The following is a 25,870-nucleotide window of genomic DNA, read 5'->3' as shown; positions in this document are numbered from 1 at the left end:
AGCCAAGAAAATTAACTACTAGCACACCACCACAGTTATATAGTGCTTGGTTTACATTATGAACTATTACTATTAACAGTCTGAAAGTTCTTACTTGATCACTTTGATTAATACAGGATAGTACTGGAATGAAGTTGTGGAAGAAACGGTGGTTTGTGCTCTCAGATCTGTGTCTCTTCTATTACAGAGGTAAGTTCTACTCAGGAGAGCTTCGTTTGCCAGTTTTACTGGAAGCAGATAAATTTTGACACATCACTGAAATGTAAGAAGTAAGAAGCTGCTACTTAACTTAATGGGTTAAAATAGTTGTATAGCTGTCAATATCCAGGCCTGCTACTTGTATCTCTTTTTTTATTATTTCTGAATTACCCATTTCACGTAATTGCTTGCTGCCTGTCAGGTATGCTCAAAGGGCAAACCCATTCACAGCCATCTCTGCTATTAAATGCTGGATTGTAGTGTTCTCACTGCTTCTGTTGCTAGGAACTAAATATGCCAGGTTAAATCTGATTTTTCATGCAACTGAAGTAACTGAAATGAGGATAGGAAAGGGATACTACAGGGGGGCTGAAACTCTGCCGTTGGAATGATAAAGAGGATATATATGCCTTTTGGGAATCTAATCAGTGTTCATGAATACTTATAAAGTGAAATGTTGTCCAGTTCCATGTGAGTAGAAGTCTCTGCTGTATTTGGAACAAAGAAATCTGTTAGTGCCCTTATGTAGCTACATCAGACTTATTTTACATGGGAAAAATTAGCTGCTTATAATTCTAGTCAGTTAGAAAACTGATACCTTCACCATTACACATTATTAACTGTAGTGCTCCTGAGAGGTTAAACAAATGGGATTTGTGCATATGGAAGCGTATTCGATCCTGAAATAAGGTGTACAACTGTAGTAGTTTAAAGAAAGCTGAGAGCAAAGAAGACTGTAAAGCATGGCAAAATAGAGGAAAATAAACAGTTAAGGCCATCTGCAGGGTAAGAAAGGGTTTCAGTTTAGGATGAGACTTTAGAATTGGTAGAAGTGGTGTTGATGCTGGTGAAAGCAGTGACCGATGAATTCAAAATGCTGTTTTGTTAACGCACAGTGTGATTCTCATCTAGGCAAGACAAATCAGGTCAGGAAACGGAAGTTCTGTCTTTGTAACTGTTTTAGCTAACAAACTGTGAATTATTGAAATATAATCATTAGGCTTTGTTTCTTTACCCTAAGAAGTGTTCATAGTTGGGTAAACCACTGCTGAGTCAAAATTAGGGTATAGTTTCAGTCATGGAGCATCGGTTGTGGTACAATTACACTGCGTTTAGTTAAGTGATCGTTATATACTCTGTGCTTCCTTACAGGGTTTTCTTATTTTAAACAAGTCTTCAGGCTCTCTCTTCCAAAGGATCTAAAGAAAGTGCTGCTTTGTAGCTGCCTTAAGAACAGATTAAATTGACTTAAAGCACACGCATGAAGTAACTCAAAATATAACAAAAAAGCAATAAGCAAAACCAACAGCAAATAAAATAAATCTAAACAGGTCTATGATCTTACTTTGTCACTTCTACATGTCAGTGTGCCAAATAAGCTGAAACAGCATCAGAAGAGCCTAAACTGTTTGCATGATGAACTTCGCTTTTACCTATCGCTCACCTGGTAGAAAGCAGCTAAAGCTGATAAACTGTAATTAAACATGTACAGTGAGAGTCTTAAAGATGTTAGAAATGGCTGCTAAAATATAAAATACTTGCACTCTAAACCCTGTGCTTTGATGGTTTTGCTAATTCTGTCTCAGATATTGAAAAAATAGAAAGGGGGGAGCCAGGCATTTACTCCCAGATCACAAACAGTGTTTCTGGTTGGATGATTGTGGTGGTTGGGGATTTTTTGGTTTTGTTTTTTAGTTTTGCTAGTAAATCTTACTCAACTTTTACAATCATGTTACAATATTAGCAGCTTAAATCTAATTTATAGATGAAAAGAAAAAATATTTCATTGTATTTTGTCAGAGCTTAGAGAATACTCTTTTTCCGTTCACAGAGGGATAAAAGACTGCTTGCTTTGATTTTGTAAGGTTATTGTTGCAACAAATAAAAGATCTTAGAGCTGGACAGAAGATCTACTTTTTTTCTCTTGTATTATTCATACACAGCATACAAGAAAAGGATGGGTATGGGGCAGTGTAATGTATAGATAAAAGCTAGTCTGTTAAAATCTGGAAATGGAATGTAGCAGTATGTCTTCAACAAAGACCGAAGTCCTCCAGACGCGCAGCTGTTCAGTGGAACAAGAATGCTTAATGCTTTTATGTGGCACTAGTGGGTGTGATTTACTCAGAAGCAAGTTGAAGTACAATCTAGAAGAATGGAATTTTTCCCCAAAACAGCAGTCGAAATAAAGTAAGCCTCAACATTTGCCATGCATTCTGGGACAGAGAGAAGAACGCAAATTTTTGTGTGTGTGTGTGGCTGGCAAGGAGTAAATATTTGAGAGGGGAAGGTGGGATGACTGCAGGCATACTTGTGAGTACAGTTGAGTACCTAGGAGTAAATCCACTCCATTTCTTTTCTGCCTTTTAATCAGAATGATTCTGTGCTCAGTTCCTCAATTAAATAACTATCCAAGAAACGTAATTTTTGTGTCTAACATGTCCTGTAGTGCTAAAATGACTGGACAGAGCTTTTCCCATATGAATAACTTGCAGGAAAGTTGTGGCTCTTCCAGAATTTGATGAGTAAACAAGAACTGAAAAACATTCTTAAATCTCCGTGTAAGAGGTGGTCCTTCTGTGCTGTTTACGTGTATTTTAGTTGTAGCAGTATTAATTTTCCATGCTTGAAACTTTGGAATATGTATGTTTTCATCTTAATTTCATAGTCCTTTGTCGTGGACAGTATCTTCAACTCCAACAAGTGTTACGGGGGACAGTCTCCTAAGATACTGGTTGTAAACAGAAGTTCTGTATCTGAAATACAATTAAGATTGACTTTGTGAATTGCATACAATTATTCCTTCATTAAAGTATAATTGGATTTAAAAGCTGATGGTGGCTTCCAATTAAAATGTCAATTTATTATTACGATGTGTTGTTCTAAAATTTTACGTGAAACAAGGTTCTGGGGAAAGGGTGTTTGTTTTGGGGGAGAGTTTGTTTGGTTTTTACAAACTATCTGAAACATATTCTTAGTTCTTCAATTAAATAACTGTCCAAGAAAGCATAATTTTTACATCTAACCTGTCATGAATGAAATTGAGTGTAAACTCTTCATGGCAATTATAAAAACTAGCTTAATGTACCTGATACCAGAAGAAGAATGTGCAAATTTTCTCAAAGGCCAGCAATCATAAGCAGTATTTTAAAATACTTCTGCTCTCATAGGCACTTGCAGTTTTTACTGAGCAGACAATAGATAGCAGGTATTGTTCTTGTCACTGACTTAGAGACTTGACTTCCAGCTGCTTTTCAGCTTTGAAGTCATATGCAGTTAAGCACTGATCCCAAAAAACCCTCTAGGTGAAGCCGTTGGTGGTGTTTTCCATAAGGTAGCAGATTCCATAAGGTAGTTCACATGCTGGCACTCTCAGGAGGGTTTGTTTGTGCTGGTCCCTCTTGGGAAAAAGTCGCAGGTGGCTGTTTGTGGATGGCCCAGGTTTCCCAGTGCCCGGCAGGTTTTTGGGATGCTCCCTTGTGCGATGGGCGTTCCGCGGTGTGTGTCGGCAGAGAGGGGCTGCAGAATCGCGCTGGCGGGCTGCACGCTGCTGAGGCTGTGTACAGACACCTGTGGAACAAATCCCTCTGGCTTTCTGATTCCCTAACGCGTTTGCTTCCCAAGTAAACTTCTTGTTACCAGTCCCGTGGTGTTAAGTACAGTTTCAATATTATAGGGTCTGAATACAAGAATTATGTGTCAAAAATCTTTATTTCTCTAATCAAATTACAGATGAGAAAGAAGAAGGAATACTAGGTAGCATACTTCTGCCTAGTTTTCAGATATCTGTGCTTTCTCCCGAGGACCATATTAACCGCAAATATGCCTTTAAGGTAAGGGAACTAATTTTTCAGTTTAGTTTTATGTCTGAAAGCACAACAGCCTGGTGGTCAGAACTCATTTTGCTGAGTTGTTGTGCAGAACAGGATTGACAAACAGCTTCTGAGACTGATTTTCGCATAGTACAGTAGTGGAGGATTCAAGTATTTAGCCTGGTGTAAATATAGATGTAATTACTAGAATAAGAAAATGGAGGAATATCACTTATTATTAGTCTTTTAATTTAGTTCATGGATCTTAAATGCTGTGTGATGTTTTAAAACTGCAAACTGCATCCGCAGCTAGACTTAGCCCACTAATGAAAGTTCTATAGTTATTTAGATATGAAGTATCTTTACACATAAATAAAAACAAGGTTTTATTATCACTTAATCACAATATTACATGAATCGTTAGGAGTGTTTCACAGCTGATCTTTTTAATCATGATATAAATCACTCTACTAAATCTTGACTTTTTTGTTTGCTTGTTTTGTGAGCTCCTTTTGGCTCTTCTTTTGGCCTCCTAAGCAACACATCATTTATTTACTATGGTAAGTACAAATTAAAACTTACTGTATCATTCAGACTGCAAAAATCTACACCTCAATGTTATTTATAATAATTATGTTAATTTACATGAATGGATAGTCAAGATAGTTTTTAATCGATTGAAGTAATTTAAGGGCTTTTAATTGAATGTATCAATGAAGAAGCAGCTATGATTGAAAATTATAGCCAATTATTTTGATAATATGAATGCAATGATAGAGAAACATGGCAGTATTCCTTCTAATATTTTTTCTGATAGTATTATTTGTAGAAATGTTATTATAGAAAACATTAGAGCAAGTATACAGTAACGTTATTTGCCTCTCTTCTTTTACAGAATCTTATATTTTTATTGCAATGACCATGTCATTTCCAATCAGGCAGCTCATCCAAACATGAGGACCTATTATTTCTGCACAGATACAGGGAAGGAAATGGAGTTGTGGATGAAAGCTATGACAGATGCAGCACTTGTGCAAACAGAGCCTGTGAAAAGGTAGTGTGGATTGACAAAACAGTGACACGGTGTTTTTCTTTCTCATATTCAGTTTGATTTATTTAAATGAAAGGGTGTACCTTAAAATAGAATTTAAATTGGCTGAAGTAATTTCTCCTTATATTGAAGACCCCTTACTAATTTAACCATGTTTGATAAAATTTTGAAGCAATAAAAATATTCTGAGCTCTGTTCTGAATATAGATGCTTTGAGTGTAAGGGGTTGGTTAGAAGGAAAAAACAACTGACCGGTTCCTGTAGCCAGTGATATCACAAGAAGTGCAGTGATGAATACTCTGTGCGGGCATGTTTGACTTCCCCTGCCCTCCTGAACAGCAGTAGCAGCTCAGCTGGTGGTAGTCCTTGGCTTAAACCTGTCAGAAGTCTCATTCACAACCGTCGTTTCTGGCTAAATTGGACAGTTGTACCTGTGGGCAACCTGTGGGGAGCCATTCTTGGTCATCGTTAAGGTGTCATGAAGTTTATCCTTACCTAATCTCGAACCTTATCCTTTATGTATCCATGTTGTTGACAATGAAAACCAAGTTATTGCTGGAAGCCTTGTGTTCTCAGAAACTCAATCTTGTCTGCTGCTGTCTATCCAGGAAGAATTGTTTTCTCTCTCAATGTGGTCCCTTGGGTCGGCTCCATGGCATCTCTAATGGAAACCTCATCAACTGAAAATTTTGAAACTCCTTGTTATTGATGGCACAGAATTTATTGCTGATGGCTGCTGTCACTTGATCTGTTCTGTGCCCTGTTAGTTCCTGCTACACTGGAGCTAAATGAATAGCAGCAATGCTGAGAAGATTAAAGATTAAAAAAAATAGTAAAAAAAAATCACATAGACACAGGTACCAAAGAAGGAAAAGATACCATTTTTGCAGAAGAGTAAGAACATTAAACTTGTCAAAATACAGGCAATCTTTCCAAATTTTGCATTGCTAGTGCAAGTCGTTCCTGTCAACTTGTTCCTGACATTTCTGTGTCCCATGTTCCAGTATGGTGCTGACAGAAGCATTAAATGGAATGCAGAATGATTAGACATTTTTATTGTTACACGTCTTAATGTTTTGTGAGCTTCTCAGTCAAACATAATGAAACTTTTACTTACACCGATCTACAGGACGTTCAGAAGGAAAACAGTAAACTAAGAACACTTTCAAATTTGTACCTGTGGAACATTTTAGTGACTAATCTTAAATAAAAGGTTGAACTCTTACCTTTTATCTCTAAGATACTTAAAATATATAGATAGTATATGAAGTATTTCATTCTCTGCATTGCACAGCATAGTGAAATAGCTTAAGAAAAAAACCAAGTTGTTCTCTGTATTTTGAAAAAATAACACACGTGCTTCAAACTCTGAAGTGTCATGTGTGTTTTTCCCAAAATTACTGAAAATAAAAGATTTCAGCTTATAGAAAGGAGGAATGGTAGGTCAAATTACCTCAATGAAATTTGATCTGATTATGTATGATTGAATATTAAATATGAAAATGTTATGTTCTTTGTCTCCTGTAATGCTCCTCATGTTTGGGAACAATAGATGTCATGGGGAGTGGATGAGCAGAGTGAGACTGAGCATAAGCAAGTAGACACTTAATAGCATTTTCACTTTTTTCTTTCTCTGTTCAGAGCTTTTAAGAGATTGCACTTAAAAGAATGAAGTTACCTTGACAAAATAAAATATCTTGTTTAGCTTAGTGAATAATAAACTTCATCTGAAAAATCAATTTTGGTTCACATTATAAGTGTATTGCAGATAACTGTGGTACTTACAGATGGAGAAATGATTAAACCAAATCAGACCCGCTTAACTTAAAACATAAATCATTTATTGATTGTAAAAGCACTTCGTAGGGGGAATAATACCAAAGTGTGTCATTCTGAATCTTTTTGAACCAGTGAAATGACCTTCCTTTGGTGTTTGCAATACTGTGAAGATTGAATGTTTAAAGAGGACAACTTAGTAGTAGGAAAAAAAGTTTGAAAAAAGTGTATCTCCAACAGAGTCTCCTTAATAAACGTCATCTCCAGAGTCTCTCCTGCAGTAGTCAATGCTTTATAGAAGATACTTAGTAAACTTAATTATATATAGACAGATGTTACATTATCAGATGTATCAAAAGGATCATGGCCAGCAGGTCAAGGGAAGTGATTCTGCCCCTCTACTCAGCTCTCGTGAGACCCCACCTGGAATACTGTGTTCAGCTCTGGAGTCCCCAACACAAGAAGGACATGGAGCTACTGGAATGAGTCCAGAGGAGGGCCACGAAGATGATCAGAGAGCTGGAGCACCTCTGCTATGAAGACAGGCTGAGAGAGTTGGGGCTGTTCAGACTGGAGAAGAGAAGGCTCCGGGGTGATCTTATAGCAGCCTTCCAGTACCTAAAGGGGGCCTACAGGAAAGCTGGAGAGGGACTTTTTACAAGGGCATGTAGTAATAGGACAAGGGGCAATGGATTTAAACTGAAAGAGGGCAGGTTTAGGTTAGATATAAGAAAGAAATTATTTACATTGAGGGTGGTGAGGCAGTGGAACAGGTTGCCCAGAGAAGTTGTGGCTGTCCCATCCCTGGAAGTGTTCAAGGCCAGGTTGGATGAGGCTTTGGGCAACCTGGTGTAGTGGAGGGTGTCCCTGCCCATGGCAGGGGGGTTGGAACTAGATGATCTTTGAGGTCCCTTCCAACCCAAACCATTCTATGATTTGTGATTCCTTGAGATATTTCTTCTAACATAAGAAGCGATCTAAAATGTTGATTTAAATATCCACTGTGTGCAGTTCATTCATGGAGCTGTACTGTCATGTTTGCTGCCTCGGAGCCTGGCACGACTCATCGTGAGCTCGCTCTGGCACCCAGCGCAGCTGTCGGGCTCGTGGTCCTTCCCAGACAACAGTGCCATGGATGCTCCAACAAGACGGATGCGAGTCCACTGCCGTGGCAGCATACAGGCAAATGATCGGGATTCCCAATACAGCTGAGCTTATCTAATGGTTTTAATCTAGCTGTGTGTGCTCCTGCAACCTGCCTTGCACTGCTTCTGGTGCTTATCTTACTCGTTGGTGAATCAGTGTAGCACTCTAAACGAGTGGAACAGCACTCAACGGCAAAACCAGCCGTTTTCTGCCTGGATGTCACGGGCAGAGCGGGCTTACCAACAGCGAAAACAAGCTTCAGAAAAGCAACAAGAGAAGTGATTGATGTAACACCATCTTGTTGTTTTAATTCAGGCAAGAAACCCTAGAATGAAACAGAAGTAGATGTGACCTCTTTGCAAAGTTTGTTAGTAGTCTTGAAATAATTATTTGAGAGAAAATATATTTCAAGACCAGTGAAGTCTCAAAGACTTTCATGTCTGTTGGCTATAATAAGGAAGACAATCCTTCAGATCTCTGTTTTCTAAAGAATACATCTTTTGACCATCAAACCAATTCTTAAAGTGAACCATGTAGCAGGATATGATCTTATCCAGAAGAAATAACTGTTTCTTTGCCATAAAAATCTGTTAAGTATTAAGTATTGTATTACTTCATCTCTAAGTAACCTAAAGTTTGGCATGCACATAGCTCTAAGCACAAATTATTTTCTTTCTGTCGGATTCAGCCAGTGCCTTTGTTTCTCAATTCTGTTTTTCAAGAGTTTCTCACGTTGTACTGAATACAGTTTTCTAACAGACCAGAAACTTAACAATACAAAAACTAGAGTTGTTAAGAACTGACTTCCTTAAATATTTATCCAAGCTGATGTTGAGCCACTCTCAAGTGCTTGTTAATATAAATTGCCCAATGATAAGTCAGAGTTTTTACAGTATAGTTCTTTTAATCTAGAAGTCAAGGTACTTCACTGCTTATGATACTCTGGAAATGCAAACCCAACAGTCTCTTAAATCGAATGTTTTAGCTTTAAATAATTTCAGGGCTACAATCTGTATCATTATTTTTCTGAGAATGTGAGTTCCTTGGAGAGAAAAATGTAAAAGGAATATTTAAAGCATTATGTTGTGGGGGTTTTGCCTGGTTATCCATAAAGTATTCTTACTTTCCACATATAGTTAGCCACATAATGCAGAAATGAGAAAATAAAAATGTAACCGTTTCTTTTAGAACTGATCTGCAGAAAAAGCCTCCCTTCTGATGTATAACTGCAGGGAAGGTCAAATATAATTTGGTCCTATTGACTTAACTGTAATTACTCCTTTCTAAACATTTTTGTTTTAATTTCACCTAGATAGCAAATTCAAGTTTCATAATGTACTGAGAGATCTATCAAAATAATGAAACACAAATACTTTAGCCAGTATGGGTTTGACGGATGGACCATTTGGTGGATAAGGAATTGGCTGGATGGTCACACTCAAAGAGTTGTGGTGAACGGTTCAATGTCCAAGTGGAGGCCAGTGACGAGTGGTGTTCCTCAGGGGTCAGTACTGGGGCCAGTGCTATTTAACATCTTTGTTGGAGACATGGACAGTGGGATCGAGTGCACCCTCAGCACGTTTGCTGATGACACCAAGTTGTGTGGTGTTGTGGACATGCAGGAGGGAAGGGATGCCATCCAAAGGGACCTCGACAGGCTGGAGAGGTGGGCCTGTGACAACCTCATGAAGTTCAACAAGGCCAAGTGCAGGGTCCTGCACGTGGATCAAGACAATCCCAAGCACAAGTACAGGCTGGGCAGAGAATGGATTGAGAGCAGCCCTGAGGAAAAGGACTTGGGAGTGCTGGTGGATGAGAAGCTCAACATGAGCCGGCAATGTGCGCTGGCAGCCCAGAAAGCCAACCGTGTCCTGGGCAACATCCAAAGCAGCGTGGCCAGCAGGTCGAGGGAGGTGATTCTGCCCCTCTGCTCTGCTCTCGTGAGACCCCACCTGGAATGCAGCGTTCAGCTCTGGGGCCCCTAACACAAGAAGGACATGGAGCTGCTGGAACGAGTCCAGAGGAGGCCACGAAGATGATCTGAGGACTGCAGCACCTCTGGTTTGAAGACAGGCTGAAAGAGTTGGGGTTGTTCAGCCTGGAGAAGATCTTATAGCAGCCTTCCAGTACCTAAAGGGGGCCTACAAGAAAGCTGGAGAGGGACATTTTGCAAGGGCATGTAGTGATAGCACATGGGGTGATGGCTTTAAACTGAAAGAGGGTGGATTTAGATTAAATATAAGGAAGAAATTTTTTAAAATGAAGGGTGATGAAGCATTGGAACAGGTTGCCCAGAGGAGTTGTTGCTGCCTCATCCCTGGAAGTGTTCAAGGCCAGGTTGGATGAGGCTTTGGGCAACCTGGTGTAGTGGAGGGTGTCCCTGCCCACGGTAGGGGGGTTGAAACTAGACAATCTTTAAGGTCCCTTCCAACCCAAACATGATTCTATAATATCCACCAACGTACTGATTTATCATTTTTACCCTAAATGCTGATTTCTCTACTCTCCCATGTTTAAGAGCATCATTTTTCTGTTCTTTCACTGTCAGCTGCGTGTGTCAGAGCCTTTGTTTCTTCTGAGTGATGCAGCATATACTGAGAAAAGAGTGGGATTTTTTCCCCCTAGCGTACTTACTCTCCCTCAACAGCATGAGCGAAGCTGCTAAAAAAGCACTTGTTAGCATAACGACCTCCACAGTGGGAGTTTACTGACATCACTGTGTTTGGAAAAGACGGCTTTTTCTTTTCAAATGCCTCTGCTTGGCTTCATTAAATCAGTCTTCATGTCTGTCTGATGCTTAATTACATGACACCCCCCCACCACCCTTTCAGAATTATCTACTTACATAAACCAGCAGAAAACAGTACTTTTCCTGTATTACTACTGTTCCATACTTATTAATCCTGTTTTGTTGTAGAAACCTATAAATTTCATTCAGTACATGCTGAAAGACGTATGTTCAATGCTCATTCTCTTTTGTCTTCTCCCTCTCCTGACCTCAAAATACCCTGCAAGTCTTGTTGAATATGTCTTTGAGAGCCAGATATAAATACGGAGCCAAATATAACTATGGATTTATGTTTGTTGCATTTCCGTATTATTTTCTGATAATTCTTTCCCATTTGGATCCTGTGCTGTGGGAAGAGATCTCTTGCTCACCTCAAGTTGACTGACGTGATGCACAGAGTCAAAGGAGAGCCCGGAGGTTTATTTGAATGTCAGTCATTGAGCCTCTACACCACCGCAAAGAATGTCAAATAGAAATGCCTGGCTCTGCCGTGCATAACCATAGTAACAAGGGATGCAGCATGGAGATTACATGGAAAAACAATTCTGTGATTTTGGGGTGGCTGTTTTTTGATTAACATCTACAGGGGAAAGTACTATGATAGTGTGAATCAAACACTGCCAGGTCTTGACATTGCCACCTGTGTGATGAGTGTCCTTAGAGATGCCACTCTCCCTCTGCACCACAGATTTCCAGTTTGTAAAATGGCAACTGCTTCTCTGCTGTAAAGCACCTTGAGAAAGATCGATACCAAGAGCTATATAAGGGAGTAAGTGATACTGTTAAGGCATGTTGCATATATTAATGCCTATGTTTAGGCTTAATTGCAACATAGTCCTTATATCTATTTGTAACCTCTTGAGTGCTGGCTGAAAACTGAGATTTTAACACCCTTTTTGACTTGATAATTGTGGGAAATTGAGTTTTTGATTCACTTTCCTGTTAGGTGAATTCCTTTAGTTTGTGGTAGAACTCGGGGTAGTACAGTTTGAGGTGGGAGGGAGGAGGTGACCCAATTTTTCTCCATAACCTTAAGAAGAAACCTAGGCAGAAATGTTTGGTCTTGGGAACAGTTTAAAGTCTTGAGGGGGGAAATAAAAAGAAAACACCTCACTTTTAAATTGCAGTAGGAGATGAGCATAGCATTTCTTGGCTGATACTTGGGAATTGTAGAAAAGATGATGTGGGTATAGCAGTTTCATCACGTGTCCTCCCCCGCAAAAGTCTACATAAAAACTTTCTGCATCAAGAGTTTTTTCTCCAGAAGTTATGGTTGGCAGAAATATTATCTTCTCCTTTCTACTAGCAGAAGACATGAGATGTATCTATCCTCTGCATTTAGTAGTGATGTATAAGGAAAAAAACACTGTGTTTAAAATAATTCTGATGTATTTAGCCAAAGAGGTGTTTATGTTAGATTATTGGTATAAATGTTTTCTTTTGCAATACGTTTGACATGTGTGTACACTGTCACGTCAATAGCTCAGGAGTAATCACTGAAAGAAAAGGACTATTTTGAGCTACTTATATTAATAGAGTGATTTTTGGAAGACTTTTATGACATTATTAAGTATCAAGCAGAGACTGAGATCATCACAACTGTGTCAGGAAGTGGCACGGGGGAAAAAAAATCATACCCCTTGTTAACATGCAAAGCGCATGACCGTTTCATTGTAGCTATGCAGAGAACATTGATGTCTTGCTGTTTCTGACTGGTACCTTTGGAATGGTGTGCTTGTCAAGGCAGGAGTCTCCTGATTCTTTTGCGGTCATGGAGAATTCATAGCAAGAGTATAGGGTAGTAATGAGAGGTGCATTTAAAATTAAGTGCCCAGTGTTGTTAGCAGTGGGTCATGTTTTGCAAGGACCTTACCATTTTCAGTCCTTTATTTATTTACTGGGGTTCTGTCTCAAATTCTTGTTGACCTGTTGGGAATTCATCGCTTAAATAATCTGTTGGGAAGTGTAGACTCGTTGGACATTTAAGCTTCATGTTAAAGATGGAGTAAGCAAAAATTATTATTAGAGGAGACTGAGGGGGGACCTCATTAATGTTTATAAATATGGAAAGGGTGACTGTCATGAGGATGGAGCCAGGCTCTTCTCGGTAGCATCCAATGATAGGACATGGGGAAATGGATATAAGCTGGAACATAGGAGGTTCCGCTTAAACATGAGGAAGAACTTCTTCCCAGTAAGGGTAACAGAACACTGGAACAGGCTGCCCAGAGAGGTTGTGGAGTCTCCTTCTCTGGAGATGTTCCAAACCCGCCTGGACGCATTCTTGTGTGATCTGATCTAGGTGGTCCTGCTCTGGCAGGGGGATTGGACTAGATGATCCTTTGAGGTCCCTTCCAATCCCTAACATTCTGTGATTCTGTGAAATGCTTACAGCCGGGTATGTAGTTACTCTACTTGGGACTAGGGCATTTTTCTGAGAAGTAGTCATACTTGTGCTTTTGGTCAGTTGTGTATATGATGGTCTTATGTTTTACACACAGATTAGGCCCTTGAACTGGTCACAGTTATAAAGATGAATAATGTATTTGCAAAAAAGATGCAAAACAGTGTGAAAGGTTAATTTGACATCATCTTAAAGTTTTATTCTTGGTTTGGTTTTACAGAGATGTAATCTTCAACAATTACATATGTTCCTCTTCTTTCCTCCTGTACCAAAAAATGTTGATTGAAACATTTTAGGAGTTTGGGTTTTTTTTCTAGTAAACTGAAAAAAAACCTCGTCACTATCTGAGCTGGATGTTCAGTTCACGTTGCAGTACAGAAAAAGATACAACTGCTTGACATTTTGAAATTTTGAAAAGAAGATACCTAGTAGAACTGCATACATTGAGTCCGTGTGTGTAAAGCAGCAACTGTTCTAAAAATATCATTGTTTTTGTGGTATAGTTCCCTAAGTCAGCAGCTATTTTCCCCCTTAAAATTAGGGAAGCCACAGTTATTTTCCGCAAAATGTGTGCCAGCCAAAGTGATAACATACCAGAGAAAGCTAATTGATGCCACTGACCATGAAAAGTTGCTTGCTTTCCTTAAAGGAGGTCATTATATGTTAAGTTCAGCAGTATTGTGAGTCACGAGCTGGTCAGCAATGTAATCTGCTACTGTTTTTAAAGATGGCTTTAAAAATCATCTGAATTTCAGGCTGTTGATATCTTCAAGCTGTAGCTCTTGGGAGAACCACTGAATATTTTTACTGTTTGAATGTCCAGCCATCCACTTTTTCAGAGTCTGGCTTTATTTCCTCTTCTGTGTATTTTTCCTAAGGAGTTAATTTGAAGTTGGCTTAAAAAAACTCACACTCTCCAACCAAAGAAACCCAAAACAAATCAACAAAAGAAACAACCTGTCCTTGATTATTGTGAAAATATGTCCTAGATTTTTCTCTCAAAGACAAGGTATTTGTTTAAAATATCTGGACAGGTATTCACTGAAAGAACCCTGATAAACACCAATATAGTCACTTTTTTTTAATTATTGTTTTTTAATGAATGTTTTGTTGGTATTATAGCTTGTCATATATTCCTTTCCAGAGTAGAGAAGTTAACCGCTGAAAATGCACCACCTCGAGAGGCAAATAATATTTCAAACCATCGGGTGCTAATTAAGCCAGAGGCACAAAATAACCAGAAGAACAAAGAAGTGAGCAAAAATGAGGAGAAGAAAGCTTTGGAAGCCGAAAAATACGGATTCCAGAAAGTCGGGCAAGATAAACCATTAACGAAAATTAACAGTGTAAAGCTCAATCCTCTGGGATCCGAGTACAGGACTTTGCCCATAACCACAATTCAGGCTGGACACTTCAGGGCAGTTCATTTGAACGGGTCTGAGCACAAAGCTATTGGTGTTGTCCTGGCGGACGCTGCAGACGGAGGGCAGCACAATGCGGTTCCGTCACATCTGGAGTCTGAACGAGTTATGCAGAGAACTAATTCAATGCTGCAGCTGGAACAGTGGATTAAAATACAAAGAGGAAAAGGACAAGAGGAGGAAACAAGAGGGTAAGTATTATGTAGCAATTTTAATTTTTTTTCCTTAAGCTTTCTAGTAAATAGTACTTTGACTTGTATCCTGGTTAGATTCTTTACTTTTCAGTCTACATTGCATAAATACATAATTCATTGTTCTCTGTGAGAAGTACCTGGATGACTACTCAGAACAAATTTATTAACTTTTGTCTTTTATTAATATCTGATTTATTATTAATAAATTAAACTATATTAATAATGTCAAAAATGGCCAGAAACCCTTTTTGGATGTTAGAAATTTCTCTATCCTAGCAGAAAGGAGGTGTCATCACTCACAACAATTCTTTTTCCTCTTAAAATCTGTTCTTGATATTGCCCTGTCTTCCACATTTTTCTTCACGAATTCTTGTAATAATATTTTATTTAAAATGCTTCAAAAATATTCCAGGGAGCTTTTAATCTTTAAACAAGCTTTAATTGAAGAGAGAGGCGGGGGGGGGGGTTTACCTAAAGAGTAAGTCATAGAAATCTAACTAACTTGATGCTTAAAGCTTCTCTTCTCATGAAATTAAACATCTCCCAGTTCTAATATTGAGTTCCAGTTCTTATTCATGAAGCTTAAGTGTGAAAGATTAAGTGTGAAAGATTAAGTGTGAAAGATTGACAACATTGAATCTTATGCCAATAGCAATTTTTCTGTCTGACAGAAGCATAGGGACGTTGCTTCCAGGCTGGCTTACAGAAAAGCAGCTCTAGCAGTAAAATACAAATGTTTTTAATATTACAGTCAATAGGACGTAATGGAGATGCTATCGCAAGAGATATTTTGAAGAGCTGCAAATTAGGGAGTTTGCAGATAGATGGATGGCAGAGCAGAGCTTAAGATAGAACCAAATTCAGAAAATGTGATTTCTGCAAATTTCAAAATATAGGGGTTGGGGGCTTTTCAGTTCTTGCAAAAACTTGAAAAATTTACATTACACTTACACATGCCAAAATTGGTTGAACATTTCCTCATTGCCTTTAGTCTTTCATTAAATATAATTAGGAATTTTGAATATGTTATTTCTTGAGCTACTCAACATAAGTAGTTTGATCAAGTTTGAACTTGCAGTACAGAGAGTGAATTGCACACTCTGCCATTTATTTTATTATACATGCTTGTTCTACATAAAAGTAGCAAACTGAAAAAGAATTGGCCTTGAGCTATCTTTTTGCTTTGTGTGGAAGTGGCCTTGAATAATGATCCAAATTTCTAATGTATAGTGATGTCTTTAGAATGTGGTTTCATTTAAATTTATAATTTTATTTTTGTTAAGATTGCCAGGTTCTGGCAGGAGACAGAATTTAAGTAGAATTCAAATTGGTGAAATGAGAATAGAAAGAAGCTGCAGTTTATGTTAAAGCTTAAGGTTGAGGTGAGGGGCTAGTCAGGCTGTTTGCAAGACCTGTTCAACTCCTAACTTGAATTGTTGAGAAAAGTTCTCTTCACTTACTGCAGAAAAGTTGCTGACTTTGAACAAAGATGCTTTCCATTGCACCTGTCTCTCTGATGTGTTAGAGAAATCAGTCATGGAGGACCAAACTGAGTATCTCTGGTGTGTCAGACTGGAAAAAAAAAAATTAAGAAATATGAAATGTTAATGAACAGGTTCAATTAAATAAATATATGTAAGATAGGAGCTGTTAGCTGTTCTCAGTATGGAATGAAAAGGATTCACTGTAAAACTGCTAATTTTTTAGAGGAGCACACTGACCCCTTAGTAGTTTGATTGCCTGAGAAATTAATGAGAATGATGGCAATGCAGTTCGTAATTCTTGAAGCTGTTATCTGTCGTTTTCATGGATCTAGACATCTAGTTTTGTAAGAGCCACATGAATAGACACTGATGTCTTGAGGAAGAAAACCTTTTTTTTAAATCAAAAATAAATGTTTTTTATTTAAAAAATAAAAGCTTTCTACTTCAGTATCATTTTATTGAAATAATTTTGCAAAAGTCAGTTGCAAGTAAACATTTTCACCACTTGAGTGGTCTTTCTCAAACATGAGAAAATACAGAAGGGTTGCATGGTACTTAGGAAGGGTTTTTTTTTTTGCTGCTAACGCAGAGCGTGAGCCTCCGTCTCCACACCGTGCCCACATAAGCCTCATCCTAAATAATAAACACCTCCTGTACAGCAGCAGGTTTCTGCCTTTGCTCTGCCACCCTTGGCTTGGTTCACACATGGAAGTGCTGTATTCTGGGCCAGCTGGCAGGATTGAAGGACTATTTTGAGGTTTCCATCCGAGGGTGTTGGTAACATTGTGGAGCTGTGCCACGAAAGGTTTAGCAGCAAAGTCACTTTCCCAAACGGTCCAACTCGGACACCAGAACCACTATTGCTATCCAGCAGTAATCCTAGAGAGAACCTCTAAAGGTGTCTATAAGGAGTCTATAAACTCACGTGGAAGCCTTTTTTTTCCTACAGGACCATTTGTAGGGAGCTGTTTATGATGATGGTTGCAGCAGTATTTTGCAGCCTCGCAGCGTGCGTGAGTGCTCGACTGGCTGCAGCAGTGTCCCCTTGTGCACGGGAATACTGTAAGCTGCAATACTGTCTGAAGTTGTTTTTTGGATTTGCTTAGAATCATAGAATGGTTTGGGTTGGAAGAGACCTCAAAGATCATCTAGTTCCAACCCCCCTACCATGGGCAGGGACACCCTCCACTACACCAGGTTGCCCAAAGCCTCATCCAACCTGGCCTTGAACACTTCCAGGGATGGGGCATCCATAACTTCTCTAGGCAACCTGTTCCACTGCCTCAACACCCTCTGAGTGAAAAATTTCTTCCTTATATCCAATCTAAATCTCCCTTCTTTCAGTTTAAAGCCATTGCTCCTTGTCCTATCACTACACGCCCTTCTAAAAAGTCCCTCTCCAGCTTTCCTGTAGGCCCCCTTTGAGTACTGGAAAGCTGCAATAAGATCACCCTGGAGCCTTCTCTTCTCCAGGCTGAACAGCCCCAACTCTCTCAGCCTGTGTTCAGAGGAGAGGTGCTCCAGCCCTCTTCATGATCATCTTCATGGTCCTCCTCTGGACTCGCTCCAGCAGCTCCATGTCCTTCTTGTGTTGGGGAAACTGACTTTTGCTCCATGTCTTTAGAATGACATTTTTGCAGGTACCAACAGGACATTGGTGAATCTGTTCTGATTTTATGAAATGATGTAAAGCAAGGCTTAATATTGAGGTGGTTGAGCTTTTTACAGTTTTCGTGTTGACCAGTGGAAGATGGTTGTGTTACCTTCCTAAATGTTCTAGAGCATAAGTAATTGCATGCAGACTTTCAGTTGCTATCTTTACATATTAAGAACTTCAGACAGCTTTTCTTCAAGTTTTCAGGGATATTTAAAGAAGCCAACAGGATTACAGTGCCCTTTTAATTAATAAAATGAGAGAGGAGCTTCAGTGAGAGAGCTGTATCTAGCTGCTGGATGTCTTCATTAAAATATCAGGCTTTGCCATACTTATTTGTGAATAACTAAAATAATATTTTGAAAGTTAGAAACTGAAGCCAGAAGTGTCTTGGTTGTTTGGGTTTTTTTTAAATATGGTGATGGAGAGAAGCCCTTATCATTAATGATTTGTTATATGAAGAAATTTAGAGGTATTTAAGCAGATTTCATGGCAACAGAATAGGATTTAGAATCCATTTCCCTTTTTTGTAAATATTTTTTTTGTGAGAATGAAAAGCTATCCAATCTAAAAAGTAGGGATAATACTTCATTAATTCTTGGAAAGCTTCAGAAACTGCAACAGATTTTATATGTAAAGCTCTTTATAGCAGTTTTCATCCCAAAACGTTAAAGGGGATCATAAATACTCCTCTTAACTATTTTCAGTGAAAAGTGGTTTTTACCATCATCAATTTCCTTGATACTTATTTCAGAAGGATCTAACATACATAATGCTGGTTCACTTTGCCATTTTCCCTACATCATTTCTCTAACGTTTTTGTGGCACTGAAGTCGGTCAAAACCGTCTTCAGATGCTGGTGCCTGGTGGTGGCAGGGACTTCTGGCTGAATTATTCTGGGCTGTAGCTGGAAGCTGCTGCCCTCTGATGGCTGAATCGTGTCCAGTTTGAGATCAATTTTGTCGTCTCTGAGCAGGCGTCTCTCATAGATGTGATCAGCAGCAGAAGGCTTTGAGAGGTGCTCATCTGAATTTTAGATAAGGGTTGAATGAATTAATGTTCATGACCTGGATTTTGGCCTCTGGAAAAGCAAAATGCTTTTTGTACTTCGAAATGCATCAATACTCCGTATGGAAAATTCTGTGTTTCGACTAATGCTGAAAGTTGCTAAATGACTGTAGCAGTCCAGAATTTTAATGTGTCAACAAATTAAGGAATAAGGCTTTGAATTCGTATCTGGGTTGAAAAGCAGTAAAATACCATTGAACAAAGAAATATTTTTGCTGTTTCACTTGAATAGCTGATATGGAATAGTTTATCATTGACAACTGCAAAATATAATTTTGTTAGACAATTATTGCTATTTTTCTGTGGTCTGCATTAAAAATTAATAGTTCTTTTATGTTCTTAGTAATTGCTCAAGATTTTCTTAGGGGAAACAATAGGAGATTTTTTTCACCTTTGAAAAGGAGAACAATTAAGATGGGCTTATGAAAACAGTACAGAACTTCTAAGCTTTCAAAACTTTGCCCTATCCAGCATATAGACAAGTTACAAGAATTGGTAAAAAATTTGACACTGTTAGACTGTTAAACAGGTAAAAATGAAGTAATAATTATATAATCAAGCAGTTAATCATTAAGATGATCCAGTTTTGGCTGCTACAATGCAGTCAATCACTATAGTTGATTCTTTAATCATTGTCTTGATTTCGTTGCATATTTTTAAAATGCCACTTGTAATATTTAAAAAAAAAAAAAAATGGTAAGAGTTAGCCAGATAAACATAACCGACATGGAAAAACTTCGTGCTGCCCTAATATTAATGCTGTCCGCTAATAAAAATAAAATTTATGTTTCAGCATAATCTCGTATCAGACGCTACCGAGAAACATGCCCAGCCATCGGCCTCAGGCTTTACCCCGGTACCCAGAAGGCTACAGAACCCTGCCGAGAAACAGCAAGGCACGGCCGGAGAGCCTCTGCGGCGTGACGCCGTCGGCTTACGACAGAGCCACGGCGCCAGGAGCAGCGGAAGAGAAGCGGAGGTCCATGCGCGATGACACGATGTGGCAGCTCTACGAATGGCAGCAGCGCCAGTTCTACAACAAGCAAACAACTCTCACTAGGCACGGTACTCTGGGTAGCCCCAAAGCTATAATTAATATTTCTGATCAGACGATGCATTCCATTCCCACCTCACCTTCTCATGGATCAATCGCTGGTTTCCAAGGATATTCCCCACAGCGGAACTACCGATCAGAAGTGTCTTCGCCAGTGCAAAGGGGAGATGTAACTATTGATCGCAGGCACAGGACGCATCACAGTAAGGTACAATACTTCTCTCAAAAGTTTAAAATCTTGCTTACAAAGATTTATAGTAGAAAGTGTACCATTAATGTAAAACTCCTGTTGCAGTATAGTATATTTTATTATAATGAAGATTAAATTGCATCAGTGTTTCCATGGAGAAAGGTTTGATTTTAAAAAGTATTTAATAATCTAAAGGCTGTAAAAAGAGATTTTTCTGGGACACTGTGTGAAAACTTCTTGTCCTGGTATTGCTGTCCATGATGCCAGGTTTCTCTAAATGAAAAAAAAAGGAGTCAATGGGCAAATCTATTCAGAATAGTTTTCGGTATGTACAGACATCTTTCTCCCTTCTAGCTTTTTTAGTTGGAATCTTAAGAGGACTGAAAATCCCAGATTTCTTTCCACATGCTGTTTTCTATTCTTCATCGACAAGTTTGGCTGCCTTGGGTTCCAGCAGAAAGCTGAGTGTAGTCGTTTCTTCCGATGCCTGGGGAGATCACTAAAAATATCAGAGTCTATTTGCACGCAACCTTAGCACCTGACCACCACAAGTTGGCTAATCTTCATCCATGAAAGAGATGAAGAACTGTAAACCTGGGTGCCATATGTGGCTCTGGTATATCCATCACGCTTGTGTTTTGCATATTTTTTAATAAATTGGACATTACATAACAATCATTCTTTAAGCTGAACGTAAAACTAGAGTTTTTATAAAATGCTCCTCAACCTTTTTGCTAAATCTTTATCTCAGGTGTCTTAATGTCTCTTGATGCAGGAAAAAATATTTAACTGCATATTAAAGCAGTTTAAACATCTGACAGTTGTTTACTAAGTCTTCTTTTTGGAAAGTTCTTAGATCCTTACCAACAAAGGAGTCATTTTGTTTTGGCACCCTTTGTTTCAACTTTACTGACAATTTAGTAACCAGTGCTTTTCACGAATCTGAGAAATACCACTAGGGTCAGTGCTGCAGAGCCTGTGATTACTTGTCCTTTCAGCCATGTTTTGCTTTCTCACATTTTTTTTCCTTGTGGAACACTTTATGCTAGCGTTTCATTTCATATTTAGCATCTTTTATACAAGATTCGTATTTACCTTGGGTTTTTCATGCTATTTAGTTTGTGGTTTTAGTTACACAACTAGCTTTTTCCGTTAACTCAGAAACACAAACCTGTTTCCAAGAGGTGGATAATTAGAAGACTGTTTGAAGTCAGTAGGGTAAATCTCAGATTTAAACTCCGTCTATATAGAGGTCTCAGGTGTTTAAACAGCTTTCAGTGATGGGTGAAAAACTAAAATGGGCTATGATTAGGGCAACAGCTGCAAGGGAGGACTGTTATTTAAATGAACAAGGAAAGCTGGGTTATTTCTGGGAGGCAGAGGTAGCCTACTTGAGCGTCCTAGATGGTAGATCAGCAGGGAGCATGACTGGCCAAAGCTGGCACAAATCATAGCAAATTTGTCGTGAGCGTGAAGTTGACTTTTTTTTTAGCATTTAATAGTTGTTGAGTCTTTAGATAACTGTGGATCATATTGTGCTATTTTGTTTTTGTACAGCATGTCTTTGTACCTGACAGAAGGTCAATGCCAGCAGGTCTGAGTTTGCAGCCTGTTACTCCTCAGAGCCTCCAAGGCAAAACAGTGAGTTGGATTTTTATTTGGTACATGAGTTTTTTTCTGAAGAATAATTCTTTAAGTATAAAGAGGCAACACTGAAGTCTTATTCTATTCAAAGTTTGCATTAAATGTAGCCTTTATTTTAACTTTCAGGGATGTGTAAAGCAAATAAAGTACTACTTTATAGTTATATTGAATTCTGAGAATATTGTGTAGTCACTGACTCCAGATTTTCTTTGAGAAATACAGATATATTTTTTTTTTTTAATCATCTTTGATACATTACAGAAATTCCTGGGAGAGGATAGAAGACATCACAGAACACTTATTTCTCCATTAAGTATTTTGAGAATCCTAGAAATAAAGTTTACCTTTTTTGGAAATCTTAATGATACTAAAACTGCATTTGGTAAAATGATGTCCTTTCTAACATCTCCCATTTTTCTGTGATTGAAACTCTCATTGAAGGTATTTCATCAAAGTGATATTGGTGAATAATGTCCACCTTCCTAATTGAAACCTTCCTAATTGAAACCTTGTCCACCTTCCTAATTGAAACTTAGCCACAAGCTAAGAAATTGTTCTAAATCTACTACATTTATTTACCTGGTTTTGTCTCCTTTCCGTCATCTTTCTGTGTCCATCTGAAATTACTGTTTGAGACAGTTGTGAATTGAGGATACAGATTTTGAATCATGCCATGGGCAACGGCTCCCCAGTCAGTCCTTCCACTGCCTCCACCCCTGTTTCTTGCACTTCCCGGCCCGAATCCCTGGCACCTTCAGCAACTTGTGGGTTGGCCTTTGGCAGCTGGCGCGTTATCTCTGCACCTCGTCTTCTGCAGACGTTTCTTTGGGATCGTGGCCCCGTCAGCCCTTCTGGGCTCTGTTGCTGGAGCTGGGACAATGAATGGGGTAGGGGGCAAGGAGGTCCCAGCTTCTGCCTGTAGAAACCAGAAGTCCTGCCCACCGCACAAGCGTGGCAGGGGCCAGAGGAGGACACCCGAAGTAGCTCTTCAAACAAAATTCTGTGTTGTGGTTTTTGCCAGAGTCCCTAGAGCTCTACCAGAAGCACGACACTTACAGCAACGTCAAAAACGTTTGCAACATGATGGATGTTCAGAGAGGAGTAGGAATTACTGTTCGATGAGCTCTTCTATGGAAAAAAGTGTGCTTGCAGATGTTGGATTTAAGTGCCATTAAATAGTTTACTTCTAATGCACTAAAATGAGGCTTTTGCAGAATATACAGTTTGATCTCGAAAAAGTGGTTTGCTGTTCCTTTTGTTTGAAGATGCTACTTTCAATTCTCTTATTTTTAAAAATAAGTTTTTTTGTAGTTTGCAATGATGTTAATTTTCAGACTTAAAGCACTGTCACTGGTTTTTGGAGAGAACTTGAAAGTGTCTCGTATAGCAGTCCAGATTCTTACACTTACTTTCCGAAATCAAGTATTTCAAATCCAGGTATTGAGAGTACTGTAAGAGAAAGATTGGCCATTAGACAATTTGGCTTTGGTGTTGCTTCTCCCTCAAAGCAAATGGTTTTGGCAGGTGAAGCTGGGTGGAAATCCCTTGCTCCCTCATGTGGGCTGCTTTTGTACGAGCTCAGAACCGTGCCAGGGCCACGCTTGTTCTCAGAGATTTTTCTTCTTTATTCTAAGAAACTGGTATTCGTTTTTCAGTGATTAATACTTGGTTCTCTGGAGCTTTTTTCTTTACTTCTTTGCTTTGGGGAAATTCTGTGACTGTGGGAGAGAGCAAGCGGGGCTTTAGGGGTTATTTTTTTGTTTGGATTTGTTTGGGTTTTTTAACTCTCAGAACTTGTGAGAAAACCTAAATGCTGGATTAATATTTATTTAATCTTATAAGATTGACTTCTGGAGAAGTGTAAGAAACAGAAGCAAACATAACAAAAACACTTGTGACCTGAAGTGTTTTGTTTTCTTTAAAGTATTGCTAGTAGAAGTGGTTCCCAGGAATGGTTCAGGTAGAGTTTCCCAAACTGAGCTAAACTGATCTGTGTGGAATTACCTGACAAATACCCATTTGAGTGTGACTGTATTTCCATTATATATATGATCTTGGGTTTTAAATACTCTTCTTCCTCCCTTCCTAAGGTTGTATTGCATATCTTAGTCATAAAAGCAAAGCAATAAATTAACTGGTAGCCTCAGACCTGTGGAAGGTGGGACACAAAATTATTTTTGCCATGCTTGTGCAGTTTAATTTTGTAAAAGAGGATTGTTTCTGATGTAGTTTGGTTATGTATTTGCTTTGAGTTTTTTATTTGCTCTGAATTTTGACACATGCATTTGAAGAATTATTTTAGAAACGGAATTTTCTTTTTTATTTTTGAAGTTTGGGGCTTTTTTTGTTTTTAAGTTTTTTTATTCTTTCACCAAGCTCAAAGGACTGTCCATGTACAGATAATCATATCCTAAGGGCTGAATTATCTCCCCCTTCGCTTCAGTCAGTGTCATCAATTTGATATGCATGCCAGAAAAAGTTTGGGGGCTGTAGACTTTCCCCTGCGATATCCTCACTTTTGTCCTTTATACAGAATGTTACAGTGTGGTGGCATTTTGAGTAGTTAAAACTTAACCCTTCATTATATATTTCAAAGTGGTCAGTTGGGGAAAAATTGTGTATCTCTTGTTGCATCGCTATGGAAAGTTTTTGTAAGAAAAATACTAAGAACCCTTATTTGAATTACGTGTTGTTGAGGGTACAAATTAACCTTTTTCTCTACTCTTTGGCTTCTCACGCTGCACTCCTTCAGCCAGAGGAGCTCACGCTGCTGCTAATAAAGCTGAGACGGCAGCAAGCCGAACTGAGTAGTATCCGGGAGCACACACTAGCACAGCTCATGCAGCTAAAACTCGAGGCCAGCAGCCCGAAGGTCAGCTATAAAGCAATGTGTGTCATGTGCCCTTCTCACTAACTCGCTCGTTAATCAAAGTTTGCCTTGTGCCATTAGTGCAAAACGTCCTGCCTGCTGCGGGAGTAGCATGGAGTAACATTGATTCTTTGTGTATGTGGTGTTCTGCTATTAACCCTTTGAGGTTCTACCCATCGCTTTTTGAAGTTAGCCGAGTCAAAATTACATAGGAATATTTTAAAATACATTTGAGTCAAGTTTAAAGTTAATGGTTTTTAGCCTATTGGTGTTATAAACAAAATTAGTAGTGATGGATCATGAGGTTAATGTATTGTTTATGCTGCCTCGTATCAGGTACAATCTTATTTGTAATCTGTGTACAAAAATCAGGACGTGTTTAAAACACAGATTTATCAAAGGGTTTATAGTTCTCTGCATATAGACATTTACATGAGCTTACTGTATTTTATACATAAAACTAAAATGTAATGTAGTAGTTCGTAGTCTGATTTGTGGCAAACTTTCATCACTTGTTTTGGGATCAAAACTTGTTAACAGTTCACCAAAAAAAAACAGCATTATATTTCTGCGTAAAATAGAAAGTAAACTGTCTACTTTACATCTTTTAAAGCTCTTGTCATGCATTCTGCACCTTCTGTCCCTTTCCTTTTTCCCCCTGACTGCTGCCTGCTAGAATGAGATTCTTTCACATCACCTTCAAAGGAATGCCATATATGTGGATCATCAGGTGGGATTTGCAATTTTCTCGTGTGTTTACATTTCTTAATGCTTTTTGCCTACTCCTGTCAAGCTGGAAATATTTGGGGAGAAGGATTCTCAGTGCTTTTTATGAAGTTGGATATTTAATACATGCCCTTTTTAAGTAGCACAGAATACTTTAATTGATTACAAATTTGACATATAATGAAAAAAAAGCCTCAATTTAAAATTTGTCAGAATTCAATAACCACTCACTAATTAATTTTTCTGTTCTTTGTTTCCTTCTTATAATAACAATAACTGTAGTATTTTGCCATCTTTAATCAAGTCGTAATATATATATCCAAGCTCATATGACACACATGGAATTTATAGACAATTAGTACTTTTGACAATTTCAGTTTTCCGAATTAAG

General features: G+C 38.6%; 1 protein-coding gene across 1 annotated transcript in view; it reads left to right on the top strand.

The window, feature by feature from the left end:
* Positions 1–25,870, top strand: part of PLEKHA5 (pleckstrin homology domain containing A5) — a 183,152-nt gene that overhangs the window by 121,005 nt on the left and 36,277 nt on the right. The window contains exons 7-14 of the mRNA XM_086610591.1: positions 117–189; positions 3,931–4,031; positions 4,949–5,064; positions 14,320–14,787; positions 19,790–20,258; positions 21,798–21,881; positions 24,637–24,756; positions 25,430–25,483. Coding sequence (XP_086466717.1) covers positions 117–189; positions 3,931–4,031; positions 4,949–5,064; positions 14,320–14,787; positions 19,790–20,258; positions 21,798–21,881; positions 24,637–24,756; positions 25,430–25,483 — 1,485 coding nt within the window. The remainder of the gene's footprint in view (positions 1–116; positions 190–3,930; positions 4,032–4,948; positions 5,065–14,319; positions 14,788–19,789; positions 20,259–21,797; positions 21,882–24,636; positions 24,757–25,429; positions 25,484–25,870) is intronic.

The sequence above is a fragment of the Tauraco erythrolophus genome, chromosome 4 (assembly GCF_009769465.1).
Source record: "Tauraco erythrolophus isolate bTauEry1 chromosome 4, bTauEry1.pri, whole genome shotgun sequence".
Classification (NCBI taxonomy): domain Eukaryota; kingdom Metazoa; phylum Chordata; class Aves; order Musophagiformes; family Musophagidae; genus Tauraco; species Tauraco erythrolophus.
The sequence above is the reverse complement of the archived record's forward strand: the minus strand, read 5'-3'. Positions and strand labels throughout refer to the sequence as shown.